This window comes from Mastomys coucha, unplaced genomic scaffold (assembly GCF_008632895.1).
Source record: "Mastomys coucha isolate ucsf_1 unplaced genomic scaffold, UCSF_Mcou_1 pScaffold5, whole genome shotgun sequence".
Classification (NCBI taxonomy): domain Eukaryota; kingdom Metazoa; phylum Chordata; class Mammalia; order Rodentia; family Muridae; genus Mastomys; species Mastomys coucha.
The window spans coordinates 80,653,501-80,667,133 of record NW_022196911.1 but is presented as its reverse complement, the minus strand read 5'-3'; the positions used below and the strand labels follow the sequence as shown (position 1 = coordinate 80,667,133).

The window sequence follows — 13,633 nt, the reverse complement described above, 5'->3', positions numbered from 1 at the left end:
AGGATCTCAGAGTTTGAGGCCTATCTGGGCTACAATGTAAGTAAGACCTTGTCTCAAACAATGTGAGACCAGGAAAGAGGAATCTATTGGAGAGTACCTGTATGAGGACAATATCTGAAAAATGGTGAGCTTCAGTCAGACTTGGAGTGTCCCGGGCTCCATCCCTACCTAGCACTGAGGGGAGGATGAGGGACATCTATAATAGATGAACTTTTTGAGGCTGTGAACACACCGAGTGTTCTGCTTTAAAGAAGCAGGACCAGGGATGTCCCTGAAACAAGGAGAGGGAAAATTCCAGAAGAAAAGGGAATCGGGCCTGTGCTAGACAGTATCACTGTGTCCACTGTATCCCATCAAGGTTCTCTGGAGACTCAGCTAGAAGCTTATCATGAGAGGGAGGCCAATCAGGAGACCACAACAGAGCATAAGTTAGACTCCAAAGCTCACAACCCTCTTAGAATATATTACAGGAGCTCGCAAGCCTCACTTTTATACAACTGCCAATGGTATAATACCATACCACAAAGCGTAAAATTATGGCTCGTACAGGCGAGTACCTGCAGGAGAGCTTAGTAAATGCTGGTTATTACTTTGCAGCGTCTGCTCCTGGTTGAAGTCAAGTCAGATCAGAGTAGTTTTCTCCAGTTCTCCTGCTCCCTCCTCTCGTGGTTACCACCAAGAATTTCTGGAAAGGGTGTGACCGTAGTAGGCAGAGGAGAGAAATGACTGTGTGAAGTACCAAGTCAAGGCAAGTGGTAACCAGAATGCCAACCGCCTCTGCTTCAGATTTCTTTTTGTAAGAAGTACAGCAGGAGGGGCTATAAGGAAAAGAGCTGGGCAAGGATCCTGGGGGAACTCAGCCTGCTTTGCTCCAGATTCCTGGAGGGATCCAGCACTGGCTGCGTGCCCAAGGTGCCCAGGGCAGGGATACCACTCCGGAAGCACCTGGTACTGAGGGAATGCGTCCTTTCTGGGAAGGTGGATATGACCCCTAGTCAAGGGCGCAGTTTCTTTATGACTCTCCCGCCGTCCCTGGGTAGGACAAGGAAAGAGACAGACGTCCGGCCTCCGTCAGCCAGAAACACCCCCTGTAGCCCCCTGCTGGCAAGATTAAAAGTGACCGTGAAGGTCCTTGTCCTGGGCAAAAGCCACGAGCAGTGTGTGCTACCTCCTAGGTCATAAGAGGGAAAAAAGAGAAATGTTGAAAGTGAGACTCCTCCTTCTGTTTTAACTCTGAGAGACACTCCGATCTCCCTACCCCCTTAGGTGGTGAGGGGTGGCACTCACCGGTCCCACGACCCGGGCGACCAGCGTGTAGTCCCTGCTCAGGCCGATTGGAAGGGCGGGTGGGCAGGATGAGGCGTCGGGAAGAGCCCGTGGAAGGAGGAGAGCAGAGAGAGCGGCAGCAGTCAGGAAAGAAAGCCAGGACCTCCCGGCCGCCGACAGAGCGTAGCAGCGGCAGCTAAACTGCCCGGAGCCCGCCGGCTCCTCCCCCGGGGCGGGGCGCGCACACGCGGCGCGGGACGCACGTGGCGGGTCCCGGGCCGCAGGCTCCGGATAGCGGGCTGCCCGAGAGGTGGGTAAGGTGTGGCGTGGCCTCCCGAGTTCTGGGTGGGAAGGCGCGGTTCCCGAGAGCCCTTGCGCTGATCTGCTGCAGCTCGCCGTGGCCGAGGCTGACGCGGGCTCCCGGGACCCTCTGCCTGACCCGCCTCGCTCTGGGTCGGAGGTGAGACGCCGCTTCCCCGGACCCGCGGCACGGCTAGGTCTGCCGAGGATCCGGACCAACCCAGCCCTAGACACTGAAGGGCGTGGGGAGTCGGCGGGGTGGGGATTGTCACCATCCCCGGCGGGGGCGCGCGGAATCTGCCGTCCCGGAAGAACAGGCTGCGCCGCAACGGCCGGAAGCGCTGCCGGCGAGGCGGAAGCGGCGGGTACCCGCAGGTGCGGTGGGAATCTGCTCCGTCCACTCCGAAGACCCTCCGTCGGAGGGGCAGGGCGTGGTTGTGGCGACATCTGTCAGGAAAAAGGCTGAAAGGCCTTTTTTGGCAGGGCCACTTACGGTGAGGTGCTGATGTAGGGTCTGCCCTTCAGGGACGTTATTCACCTCTGACCGTAGGATGTGTTCTCTCAGGGTGCAACTTTTCAGACATTTAAAGTGTGACAGGTGTCAGGTCGCATAAAAAGAAGCCACTAGTGCTGTTATGCACGGTGCATCCATTCCTTCCACCTGCTCCTTAATCTGAAACTGGCTGTGTGTAAAAGAGGGAAAAGAGCAACCCGGGGCTCGTGCATTCTTCTTTATGTACCCAGTGTTGGAAACCAAAGGGCCCTAACTTTATTACAACACATTTACAACTTCTCTCAACCCTCCTGAAGTTCCTCCCAGCCCCACATATTTTTTGTTTTGTTTTGTTTTTGTTCTTGTTTTTTTTTTCGAGACAGGGTTTCTCTGTGTAGCCCTGGCTGTCCTGGAACTCATGCTGTAGACCAGGCTGGCCTCGAACTCAGAAATCCACTTGCCTCTACCTCCCAAGTACTGGAATTAAAGGCATTTGTCGCCACTGCCCAGCACCCCACGTTTTTTTAGACGTATTTATTATGTATATAGTGTTCTGCCTGCATGCCAGAAGAAGGCACCAGATCTCATTATAGATGGTTATAAGCCACCATGTGGTTGCTGGGAACTGAACTCAGGACCTCTGGAAGGGCAGCCAGCGCTCTTAACCTCAGAGACATCTCTCCAGCTCCTGAAATTTTTTTTAAGATCACATTGTAATTTTTTCATGTATAATTGTATTTGGAGAGAAAGAATGAGTATGAATTATGCTGGTAAATAGAAAATCTTGACTGTGATGCATTTTGGATTCATATCCTAATTTTTTTTACTAAGTTTTAAGACCAGGTGTGGCTACATCACGTGGTAACATATGCCTTTAGGTATTTCAGGGGATGGGGAAGGGCAGGTGGATTTCCCTTGAGTTCAAGGCTAGACTAATCTATATATTGTTTCAGGATACGTAGTGAGATACTGTCAAAACAAACAAAAAGAACACAGTGTCGCAGTGGCGGCGAATGCCTTTAATCCCAGCACTTGGGAGGCAGAGGCAGGCAGATTTCTGAGTTCAAGGCCAGCCTGCTCTAAGGAGTGAGTTCCAGGACAGCCAGGGCTACACAGAGAAACTCTGTCTCAAAAAACCAAAAAAGAACTGGGCAGGGATCCTTTTAATCACAACACTCTCTAGGCAAAGGCCTGAATTTGAGGCCAGCCTGGTCTACAAAACAAGTTCCAGGCCAGCCAGAGCTACTACACAAAGAAACTGTCTCAAGGAGAAAAAAAAAAAAAAGACAAGGTTGTCTGGGAGCTAAGCAAGTTTTGTTTTGAATTCGACTTATATTGAAGATAAAACTCTATACTAGAAATTTCATATTATCTCTTGATGTGTCAATGTTGACTTCTTCCTATAATCTTAAGTGCTAGGAGGGTAAGAACAGTTCTGCCCCTGAATTGAAACCAGTAGGGCTTGAAGTTCTGTTCCACCCACATGTGTGTCTGTATGAAGGTGTCTGATCCCATGGAACTATATTACAGACAGGTGTGGGCTCCCAAGTGCTGGGATTAAAGGCCACCACTGCCCGGCTAAAAAGTTATGCAAATTTAAGTTAGGTACGTAGGTATTTATGGACTTTACAACAATGTTGTGTCCCTCAAATCCATTCTTTTGTTCTTGTTTTCACAGGAAGGAAAAAAATGTCTCAAAAGCAACTGAAGGAAGCTTTTGTCAGTAACCTCAGTGGGACCAGTGTGCTGGAAGTGACCCAGGGCCTGTGCTTTCCTGCGTTCTGTATCCTGTGTAGAGGCCTTCTGATCATTCTCTCACAGCACTTAAGCTCTTTCTCACACACCTGGAGCACACGATTCCTCATGGACTTTGTTGTCTTGATAGTCCCCCTAGTGATCACTCTGACTGTATTATCTTCCTTTATCTTCCTTGAGAATCTCACTGTGATTGTCTGTGGGGCATGGCTGCTGTATCAGATATACCACCGGAGGACTTGCTATGCCAAAGTACCTGTTCAGAAAGTCTTTGCAGACTTCTTGAAAATCAGCCTAGAGTCAGAGTACAATCCAGCCATCACCTGTTACCGGGTCATTAACAGTGTATTTACTGCTATTGCCATTTTGGCCGTGGATTTCCCACTTTTCCCTAGAAGATTTGCCAAAACTGAACTTTATGGGACAGGAGCAATGGATTTTGGAGTAGGTGGCTTTATTTTTGGGGCTGCTATGGTTTGTCCAGAGGTTAGAAGGAAATCTATAGAAGGGTTTAGACTTAATTATGTTAAAAAATCTCTGTATTCTGTCTGGCCATTAATCTTCTTAGGAATGGGGCGATTAGTCATTATAAAATCCATTGGCTACCAGGAACATTCAACTGAGTATGGAGTTCACTGGAATTTTTTCTTTACTATCATAGTTGTGAAAATAATAACATCACTGCTTTTGATTATTTTCCCTTTAAATAAGTCGTGGATTGTGGCTGTCAGCATCACTGTGGTGTACCAGCTAGCCCTTGACTTCACTCCACTCAAGAGGATAATTTTGTATGGCACTGATGGCAGGGGCACAAGAGTTGGCTTATTAAATGCTAACCGAGAAGGAATAATTTCCACTTTGGGGTATGTGACAATACACATGGCTGGTGTACAAACAGGATTGTATGTGCTTAAGAGAAGAGCACATGTCAGGGACTGGATAAAAGCTACTTGTTGGGTTTTCTCAGGAGCTGTTGGCTTCTTCATTTCTCTTCATATAGTACAAGTAAACATAGAAGCAGTATCTCGAAGAATGGCCAATTTAGCCTTTTGTCTGTGGGTGGTTGCCTCCAGCCTGATGCTTCTTAGTTGTCTGTTACTGAGTGGTATAGTTTTGAGTTTTGCCAAATTTCTAATTAAAGGGGCTCTAGTTCCATGTTCTTGGAAACTTACACAGTCTCCTACTACAAATAAAAAACATTCTGAATCTCTAATCCTGGAAGCTGAAAAAAAAAAACCTAGTTTTTGTTTGATCACAGCTCTTAACAGAAACCAGCTGTCTTTTTTCTTACTGTCAAATGTAACAACTGGTCTGATTAACCTGACGGTGGATACATTACACAGTGGTACCTTATGGACCTTAGTTGTGCTCAGTATTTATATGTTTACCAACTGTTTAGTTGTATATGTACTTGATTTACAAGGTAAAACCACAAAGTTTTGGTGATGAGTGGGTAAGAAATATGTATTTGAACAGCATTATTTTAATGGAGAAGAGTAAGAGGGGAGGAAATGTATTCTTAGCAGTCAAGTCTTAACCATACTTTATTATGAACTTTCAGTCCCCTATGACAGAAATTAAACTTTACCTTTTTTTAAGGAAGACTCTTGGATGTTTAATACATATCAACATTATATAAAATAAGCCAACAGAAGTGGCACAAAGCTTTAATCCCAGAACATGGGAGGAAGAGGCAGACAGATCTCTCCGATTTGGAAGCCAGCCTGGTCTGCATGTTGACTTTCAGGACACCTAAGGCTATGTACAGAGACTCTCAGGAAAAAAAAAAGAAGTAAAAAAGTCTTGTTACTTATTGGAACTTAGAAAACACCAATCTTTTAAAGACCTTGTTCATAGATTTTGTTTTGCCTGGAGCCCATAGTTGTACTCCTGCCACAGGCTCAATGCTGGGACTTCAGGCATGAGCCACCACACCCACTTGCTGATAGTTTTGACACTGGAGGATGGAAGGTAATTTTTACTTCCTATATATCATATGGTACTGTATTTATGATTGCTTATATGAATATGTAATTATGTGATTTAGTGTTTGTGGTATATGTGTTTACATTAAGATATGAATTTAAAATTTTTATGTGTATGCATATTTTGTCTGTATGTATTTCTGTGCATCACATGTGCAATGCCTACAGAAATCAGAAGAGAAGAGGGGGGCTAGGTACCCTGAGATTGGAATTACAAATGATTGTGAGCTGCCATATGGGTGCTAAGAATTGAACCTGGGTCCTCTGGAATATCAGCAAGTAAGTGCTCTTAATTGCGCATGTTCTTTCAGTTCCTTTCTTTTCTTTTTTAGTTGGGAATCTCACTAGATATTTTTTTGACCTGGAACTCCAGGTTGGCTTCAAACTCAGAGATCTGCTGTCCTTTGTCTCCTGAGTGCTGGGATCAAAAGCATTTTCTACCATGCCCAACAAATTGAGGATTTTTCAATTCATCTTAAAAAATTTTTTTTGTATTAGATTTATTCATTTTTTTATTTATGTGTGTTTTGTCTTTGTATATATATGGGCATCAGAAGCATGCTTGGTGTCTGAAAAGGTTAGTTGAGCATTTTTTGTAAACAACCATGTAATTACTGGTCCTGAGTTCTCTTCAAGAGCAACAAGTGCTCTTAGCTGATTGAGCCATCTCTCCTGTTCCTTCAATACTTTTATATGAACTTTGTCTTTTAATAAAGTATAGGAATAAGAAGCAAGTGTTTAAAACCAGATACATTTCTTTCTTTCTTTTTTTTTTTTTTAAAGATTTTATTTTATTATATGTAAGTACGCCATAGCTCTCTTAAGACACTCTAGGAGAGGGAGTCAGATCTCATTACGGATGGTTGTGAGCCACCATGTGGTTGCTGAGTTTGAAGGAACTCAGGTCCTTCAAAAGAGCAGTCAGTGCTCTTAACCACTGAGCCATCTCTCTAGCCCCAAACCAGATACATTTCAAGCCAGCAAACAGTTAAATACAATCAATGATTGAGTTGGATGATGTAGTTTATATATATAATAATTAAAACAAGATTTTTCAGGTACCTGACACATTCTACTTTTTACTCAAAGACAGACTTTTGATACATGGTCTTATTATGTAGTCCATACTAATTTTAAACTCTCCCTGAAGCCAAAATCGGTCTGGAATTTATGATTATCCAGCTTCAGTTTCTCAAGTGCTAGGATTTTAAGTGTGTTCCCTCAGCCCAGCTGTACAAGTTTTTTTTTTTTTGTTTGTTTTATTGTTTTTTTTTGTTTGTTTGTTTTTTCGAGACAGGGTTTCTCTGTGTATCTCTGGCTGTCCTGGAACTTACTCTGTAGACCAGGCTGGCCTCGAACTCAGAAATCTGCCTGCCTCTGCCTCCCAAGTGCTGGGATTAAAGGCGTGTGCCACTACCGCCCGGCATCCAGCTTACAAGTTTTAAGACGGATTCCTTTTTGCCTACTCTGTGCTAGGGATAAAGTAATAAAGCACAGGTTTGCAACCTGTCTAGCTCCTGCTAGAGCTCAGGGCTAGCCTGGGCTACATAGAGCCTGTCTCAAAATAAAAAGATAAAAACAAATTTTTAGTATATTGGAGCTTGCAGTCTAATGAGGGGAAACATATTAAACTAATATAAGTATTAAGTCATAGGAAAAATAAAGCACCTATGGATTGTTACAGATCAGAAACAGAACCAATCTAGAGAGAAACAAGTTTTCTCCATAGATGGGCATTTTTGAGGCTGATGGATAATGATCCATGTATCTGAGGAATGAGTAGAAGGGTAGATGGCAGAGAACAGTCAATGTGTAGTGAACCTGTCAGCAAAAGTAAGTTGGGAGGGAATCTAGGTAACTCATAAAGAAGTGTGGCCTATAAGCTGGAGAAATAGGAAGGGATTAGATTAGGTGGCCTCAACCATGGGAAAGAGAATCAAGCAAATCAGTGAGAAAGATTAAAGTAATAAGTCTAATAGAGCTGGTTACATTAAGGCTTAATAGTTACTGAGAAATGGAATAATTTAAAAACTTTAAGCAGATCTTTGAACCAGCTGTTAAGTCTAAAGATTTAAAAATCACAAGATCTTTAGTTTCACATTCTGATCTTTTTTTTTTTCTTGAGTTAGAGTGGCCTATGCTAGTCTGGAGCTACATAGTCTAGGCTGGCTTCAAACTCATAGAGATCCTTCTACTCCCAAGTGCTGGAATTAATGGTGGATGTCACCACGCTTGGCCAATGTATATCTTTTAATGCAGGTGAATACAGTCCTGACACAAACCTGTAGTCCTAAGATTTGGAAGATGGAGGAAGGAGGATTTGGAGTTAAAGGCTACTCTCATCTCCATAGTGAGTTTTAGGCCAGGCTAGATGTGTGTGTGGAGGGGTAGGGGTGTGGATAAGAATGAAAAGTTGTGCCGGGCAGTGGTGGCTCACGCCTTTAATTTCGGCACATGGGAGGCAGAGGCAGGCGGATTTCTGAGTTCTCGGCCAGCCTGCCTGGTCTACAGAGTGAGTTCCAGGACAGCCAGGGCTACACAGAGAAACCCTGTCTCAAAAAACCGAAAAGTTGCTTTTCTGATACCAAGTATACATTAGAAATAGCTCGTCAGGGTGTTTAATTTGGTGTTTATTAGCAATCTAAATTATATGTGTAGAGCAGGTAGAGCCTCCTGATACAGGTTTGCTATTTTAAACTAGTTGTCTTTATATTATAGATTATATGTTTTGTGGTCCTGTGAATCAGAACTTCAAGTGTGCTGGGAAAGCATTGTACTGAGCCTTACCCCTAACTCTCAAAATGTATTTTTTTTAAAAGATTTATTTTATGTGAGTACAGTGTAGCTGTTTTCAGATGCACCAGAAGTGGGCCTCAGATCTCATTACAGGTGGTTGTGAGCCACCATGTGGTTGCTGGGAATTGAACTCAGGATCTCTGGAAGAGCAGTCAGTGCTCTTAACTGCTGAGCCATCTCTCCAACTCTCCGAAAACAAAACAATATATATATGCAATATATATATGTATGTATATATATATATATATTGACTTAATAGGAATTATATTGAATCTGTAGATTCATTTGGAAGAACTATCATTTAAACAATTATGTATTTTTGCCGCGGGCCGGCCTATCTGGGCCTCCCTCAACCGCGGGAGAAACGGGGGTCCTAGTCAGGTCGACAAGGCGTAGGCGAAGAAATGATGGCAGAGACGACATATGAAGTATAAGATCTAAATGTATTTCTTAGAAATGGCATCAGACTTTTACAGTCATTGTAAAAGAGAGATGGTAAATCTGGCAGCTCAACAGTTGAGGTACATCTGAGGCTATCTGAAACATACTGGGTCTAAAGCAGCAGCTATCTCCTCTGAACTGGTGCTGCATCCCCCGGGCCCAAGTACTCTGGGCCCGGGGACTGCGAGAGATACATGAATCTGAGTCCTAGCCCATCTAAGTTCTAGTGCTAGTCTTGCATGTGAGTCTAAGTCCTTCCCCCAGTCCTAGTGCTAGACTGAAGTCACGTAGGCAAGTGACCCCCCCACACCAAGGTCCGCAGGGTCTGGTAGCTAGGTGTGAAGCAGGAGGAAGAGGGGTGGAGCCCTCCCTGTTGAGGTATTCTTATGCTAATTCTCTGGTTCTTGCGGCAGGCAGGCAGAGGGGAATCCCGACCTAACACTTTCAGCTAATGTCTTAGAGTGAGAGAAACTCTTCAATTACTCTCTAGTATGTAAAACATTAAACCAGGATAGTTGGAAACCTTGTGTCGGCCAGGAGACAATGCCCAATCTTAACCATTTACAAATCATTTCTTGGGGTACCTTTATGCCTAATTATGAGGCCGTGTTGATGATTGGAAAGACTGATCTGGAACACGTCTGAGTTAGGGGATACCAGCGACTGTCTGAAATCCAGGAGGCACAGATCTCCTTTTGAAGTCTTATTGCCTCTTATCCTTTATCAAGATTTTATCCTCGATATTTTGGATGTGACTGGAGTAGACGAGTGTGCTTAGCATATTTTGATCCAGGAAATTAGAAAGACTCTTCAGTGGCATTTTATAATTTTATAATTTTTGTTTGTTTTTTCTTTTCTTTTTTTCTTTTTTTTTTTGTTTTCTTGAGACAGAGTTTCTCTGTGTAGCCCTGGCTGTCCTGGTACTAACTCTGTAGACCAGGCTGGCCTCAAACTCAGAAATCTGCCTATCTCTGCCTCCCAAGTGCTGGGATTAAAGGCCTGCTCCACCACTGCCAGGCTCAAAATATATTTTTTAACGTAAATATACTAATTATTAAATGTATTTTGTTTACTTCAATTTCTTAATGGGGTGGCTAATTTAGCCTTAAACTTGATGACTAATTTAGTGTTAATTAGTATTTTGTACAAATAACTAACAAAAGTGTTAATTAGTAATTAGTACAAATAACTTTGTATTTGCTGACTACAGTTACATCAGATTTTATTTTCAATTAAAAATACTTGAAATTTAACCAATAAGATTACAGTATGTAAATTTGACATGACTAGGAAAGATGATTGATTTTTCTGCTGTGTCACACTGTATTAGTACCTCACAGTTTATCTGTTGGAGCAGCCAGAAGGCAGAGTGGCTTAACTAGTACACTCATTTAGAGAAAGTAGTTATCTTGTGACTGAATGCAGGTCTCATTTGGTGTGTTGCTTTTTGTTAATAGCTGCTTTTTTTTTTTTTTTTTTTTTTTTTTGAGATGGGGTGTCACTATACAGGACAGGCTGGCTTGGAACTCACTGAGATCTACCTGCCTCTGCCTCTGGAGTGTTGGGTATACACCATATCTGGCACTTATTTAATATTATGATATTTACTTACTTATTTTTGTGGTACTGGATACTGAACCTTGGGCTCTGAGCCTGCTAGACCAAATGTTCTACTAGTATATCTTCAGCCCTCCATACTTTCCTAGTCTCACTAAGTTTATCTTTGATAACTACAGGTGTTAAAAGGACAAAGTGTACACTGTTTTCCCCCTCTTCCAATTCCTAATGTCCTAAAGAAAAGCTAATGAAGTCATAAAATCAGAATTAGTAGGCAAAACTCTCTCGATTTGATTGTTTTTCAGAAGAGAAAGATCACAATTGATTTACTGAGCTCTAATGTATTATCAGGTATAGGTGCCAGGAATACAAACAGATGAGACATAATCCTTGCCTTTAATGAGCTTACATTTTAATTTATGTTTATTAAAAAGAATACCTAATATGTCTACTTAATTCCTATTTTGAGAAAGGGTTTGTGCAATCTAATCTGGTCTTAAATTTATGGGAAACTCCCTGCCTTGGCCTCTCCAAGTGCTGGGATTACAGGTATGTGCTACCATACTGGGCTTGTGTTTCTTTTTTGTTTTTGTTTTTTGTTTTTTGGTGACAGGGTTTCTTTGTATAGCCCTGGCTGTCCTGGAACTCACTCTGTAGACCAGGCTGGCCTTGAACTCAGAAATCTGCCTGCCTCTGCCTCCCAAGTGCTGGGATTAAAGGCTTGCGCCACCTCTGCCCGGCTCTTTTTTATTTTTTTAAAGATTTATTTATATGAGTACACTGTAGCTGTCTTCAGACACATTAGAAGAGGACATCAGAACCTATTACAGATGGTTGTGAGCCACCATGTGATTGCTGGGAATTGAACTCAGGACCTCTGGAAGAAGAGTCATCTCTCTAGCCAGTGTTTTTATTTTTTTATTTTTTGGTTTTTCGAGACAGGCTTTCTCTGTGTAGCCTTGCCTGTCCTGAACTCACTCTATAGACCAGGCTGGCCTGGAACTCAGGCCTGCCTCTGCCTCCCAAGTGCTGGGATTAAAGGCGTGGACCACCACTGCCTGGCCAGTGTTTCTATTTTTAATTGATAAAATATATACTGTCAGATCAAGAAAAGAAAAATCCAACTTACAGATTTTCAGATATACTAATTTAAATAATATTTTGCCACCAATTTTACTACCATATCAAATACAGCCATTATAGTGAAAGCAGGAGGTATTCTAGCTTGTCAACTGCCATTTTCTTCATAGCTTGATTCTTTCCTAGTACCTGCTGTGTATTTAATAGTGAAAATTAAAGTTAGTAGCTATATACGTATTAGCTCAATATTTGTTACCAAGTGTAACCTAAAATTCAAATAATCAAAGTAGGTACATAGATTGTAGTAGTTGTAGACATAAAACACAAGATTCTCTAAAAACGTCCGTATTTTTTACTATGTATTCTAACCTGTCAGAGGTGCATGAAAAACTGGATTTAAGTTAAGGATGACACTGTTCTGCTTTTAGTATGGCCCAAAGACATATTTACTGGATAATCACACCTTTGGGAACACACAATGGTTCTTCCGGTTTGTTATGTCACTTACTCTAACAATGACCACATAATCTCATAAGTCAACATGGCTAAGGATGCACTATGGATTTTTTTTTTTTGGTTGTGACTTGAAAGACTTCATGTGATCAGAATACTTTTAAAGGTCAGTAATAACAGCTTTATCATATTTTACCAGAAACTATTCCATCTGTCCTTAAGATCAGGTAGTTGTACAAGCAGCAAATGGATTTATCATTAAAACCATCAAGAAGAAACATTTCCCATCTTTTTGGCTTTATAATTTACCTCCTTAGACTAGGACCTGAGAACGTGGCAGTGGTCAGAGTGCAGTGGAACCATGGCTCTCGGAAGAAGGTCAGGCCGAAGGGCCGTTGGCCACCGTCAGTACTTTGACCAAGGGAGTCCCTCAAGTTAATATTAAACTCAAAGAAGTTCCTTTGGTCAGAACTTCCACACAGACTACAGTTCAGTTTTCTGTCTACTGTTAACAGATTCTGCACGTATTTTCCATCCTGTCAGGAGATTTTGACGCAGTCCCCATTAAGGCGGCCGGCTCTGGGTCAGTCAGGGTAGCAGAGCCCTCTCCTCCAGTCTCCCAGCGGTGGAAGTCCGCACGTGTCAAACCTGGAGGACCAGGCCAAAGGTGTCCGCAGGCCCGGCTCTCACAGACCTCGGCCGCCCCGGCGTCTCCACCGCTCACCCAAGTCTTCTCTGGTCCACCCCGGGTGGGCTTGTCGCCCCTCCGGTCTCCAGCGAGCGGGCAGGGACCCAGGCCACCCCGGCTCGGCCTCCCCACCGGCCCTATCTCACGCTCATGTCCGTCCACCCGGGGGTGCCACGCAGGCTAGCGGAGCGCGACCGCACCGGGAGTTTCCCCCACCCCTACCCCTACCCGGCGATTTCGAAAGCCGGGACCCGAGCGAGGCGGCCCGCGGTCTCGCGAGAAGAGGCAGGCCCCGCCCGGAGTTCGCGGCCCCCCTCCCGGCCCCACCCTCCCCACGTCCCCCGCCCTCCCTCCCACACTCCCCGCGGCGCGAGCGGCTGACTGAGCCTGGAGAGGAAACGGCATTCGCAGCCGCGCTCCCGCCCAGGCCGGCCCCGACGCAGGCCTCGTCAGCCGGTAACGGGGAGCAGAGGTGGGGGTCAGGGAGGCGTCCGCCAAGCCCGTGAAGGTCAGAACCGAGAACCCTTCTCCGACCCGGGTGAGGACCGGGTCCGAGCTCGCCCCCCACCCCGAACTCTGCAGAGCAGAGGCGAGGCGGGGTCGACCCCTCCCAGGGGCGGGGTGGCGCCGGGCAACTGCAGCCTAGGGGCCACCCTGGGCGGGGCTCCCCGACCCAGGAGAAGGGGTCAGCGGCGGGGTGCGGGCATGGGCCGTGGAGCCGAGGCGGGGATGGGCTCCCGGAACCCGGACTCCCGAGCCGGGCGGGGATGTCCCGGGGCCAGCAGGTCCTTTCCGCCTCTCCTTTGGACCCTGACTGGA

The 13,633-nt window shown here is 44.7% G+C and overlaps 3 protein-coding genes and 1 long non-coding RNA gene across 26 annotated transcripts in view; 2 read left to right on the top strand and 2 right to left on the bottom strand.

The window, feature by feature from the left end:
- Positions 1 to 1,694, bottom strand: part of Myo19 (myosin XIX) — a 32,837-nt gene extending 31,143 nt beyond the window's left edge. For 5 of the 8 annotated variants that reach the window (XR_004113133.1, XR_004113134.1, XM_031351027.1 and 2 more), the window contains exon 1: positions 1,288 to 1,423. The gene's annotated coding sequence lies outside the window, so the exon portion shown is untranslated. The other 3 variants (XM_031351023.1, XM_031351025.1, XM_031351024.1) reach the window with 3 other exon arrangements.
- Positions 1,465 to 6,544, top strand: Pigw (phosphatidylinositol glycan anchor biosynthesis class W). Of its 4 annotated transcripts, none has more exons than XM_031351033.1 (2): positions 1,465 to 1,576; positions 3,738 to 6,544. In XM_031351033.1, the coding sequence occupies exon 2, from the start codon at positions 3,749 to 3,751 to the stop codon at positions 5,258 to 5,260; it is 1,512 nt and encodes a 503-aa protein (XP_031206893.1). In that variant the 5' UTR covers positions 1,465 to 1,576; positions 3,738 to 3,748; the 3' UTR covers positions 5,261 to 6,544. The 4 variants fall into 4 exon arrangements, with proteins under 4 accessions (XP_031206893.1, XP_031206891.1, XP_031206894.1 ...); XM_031351031.1 differs by lacking the exon at positions 1,465 to 1,576 and adding an exon at positions 1,597 to 2,060; XM_031351034.1 differs by lacking the exon at positions 1,465 to 1,576 and adding an exon at positions 1,619 to 1,726.
- A 5,189-nt stretch (positions 6,545 to 11,733) lies between these two features.
- Positions 11,734 to 13,153, bottom strand: LOC116076952. Its single transcript, XR_004113144.1, has 2 exons — positions 12,436 to 13,153; positions 11,734 to 11,865 (listed from the first exon to the last, which is right to left on the bottom strand). It is a non-coding gene; the product is annotated as an uncharacterized LOC116076952 (long non-coding RNA).
- Ggnbp2 (gametogenetin binding protein 2) overlaps positions 13,148 to 13,633 on the top strand; it is a 36,954-nt gene continuing 36,468 nt past the window's right edge. For 4 of the 13 annotated variants that reach the window (XM_031351084.1, XM_031351082.1, XM_031351079.1 and 1 more), the window contains exon 1: positions 13,148 to 13,322. The gene's annotated coding sequence lies outside the window, so the exon portion shown is untranslated. Of the gene's footprint in view, positions 13,353 to 13,580; positions 13,600 to 13,633 lie in introns of those variants that run through there. The other 9 variants (XM_031351074.1, XM_031351073.1, XM_031351072.1 and 6 more) reach the window with 4 other exon arrangements.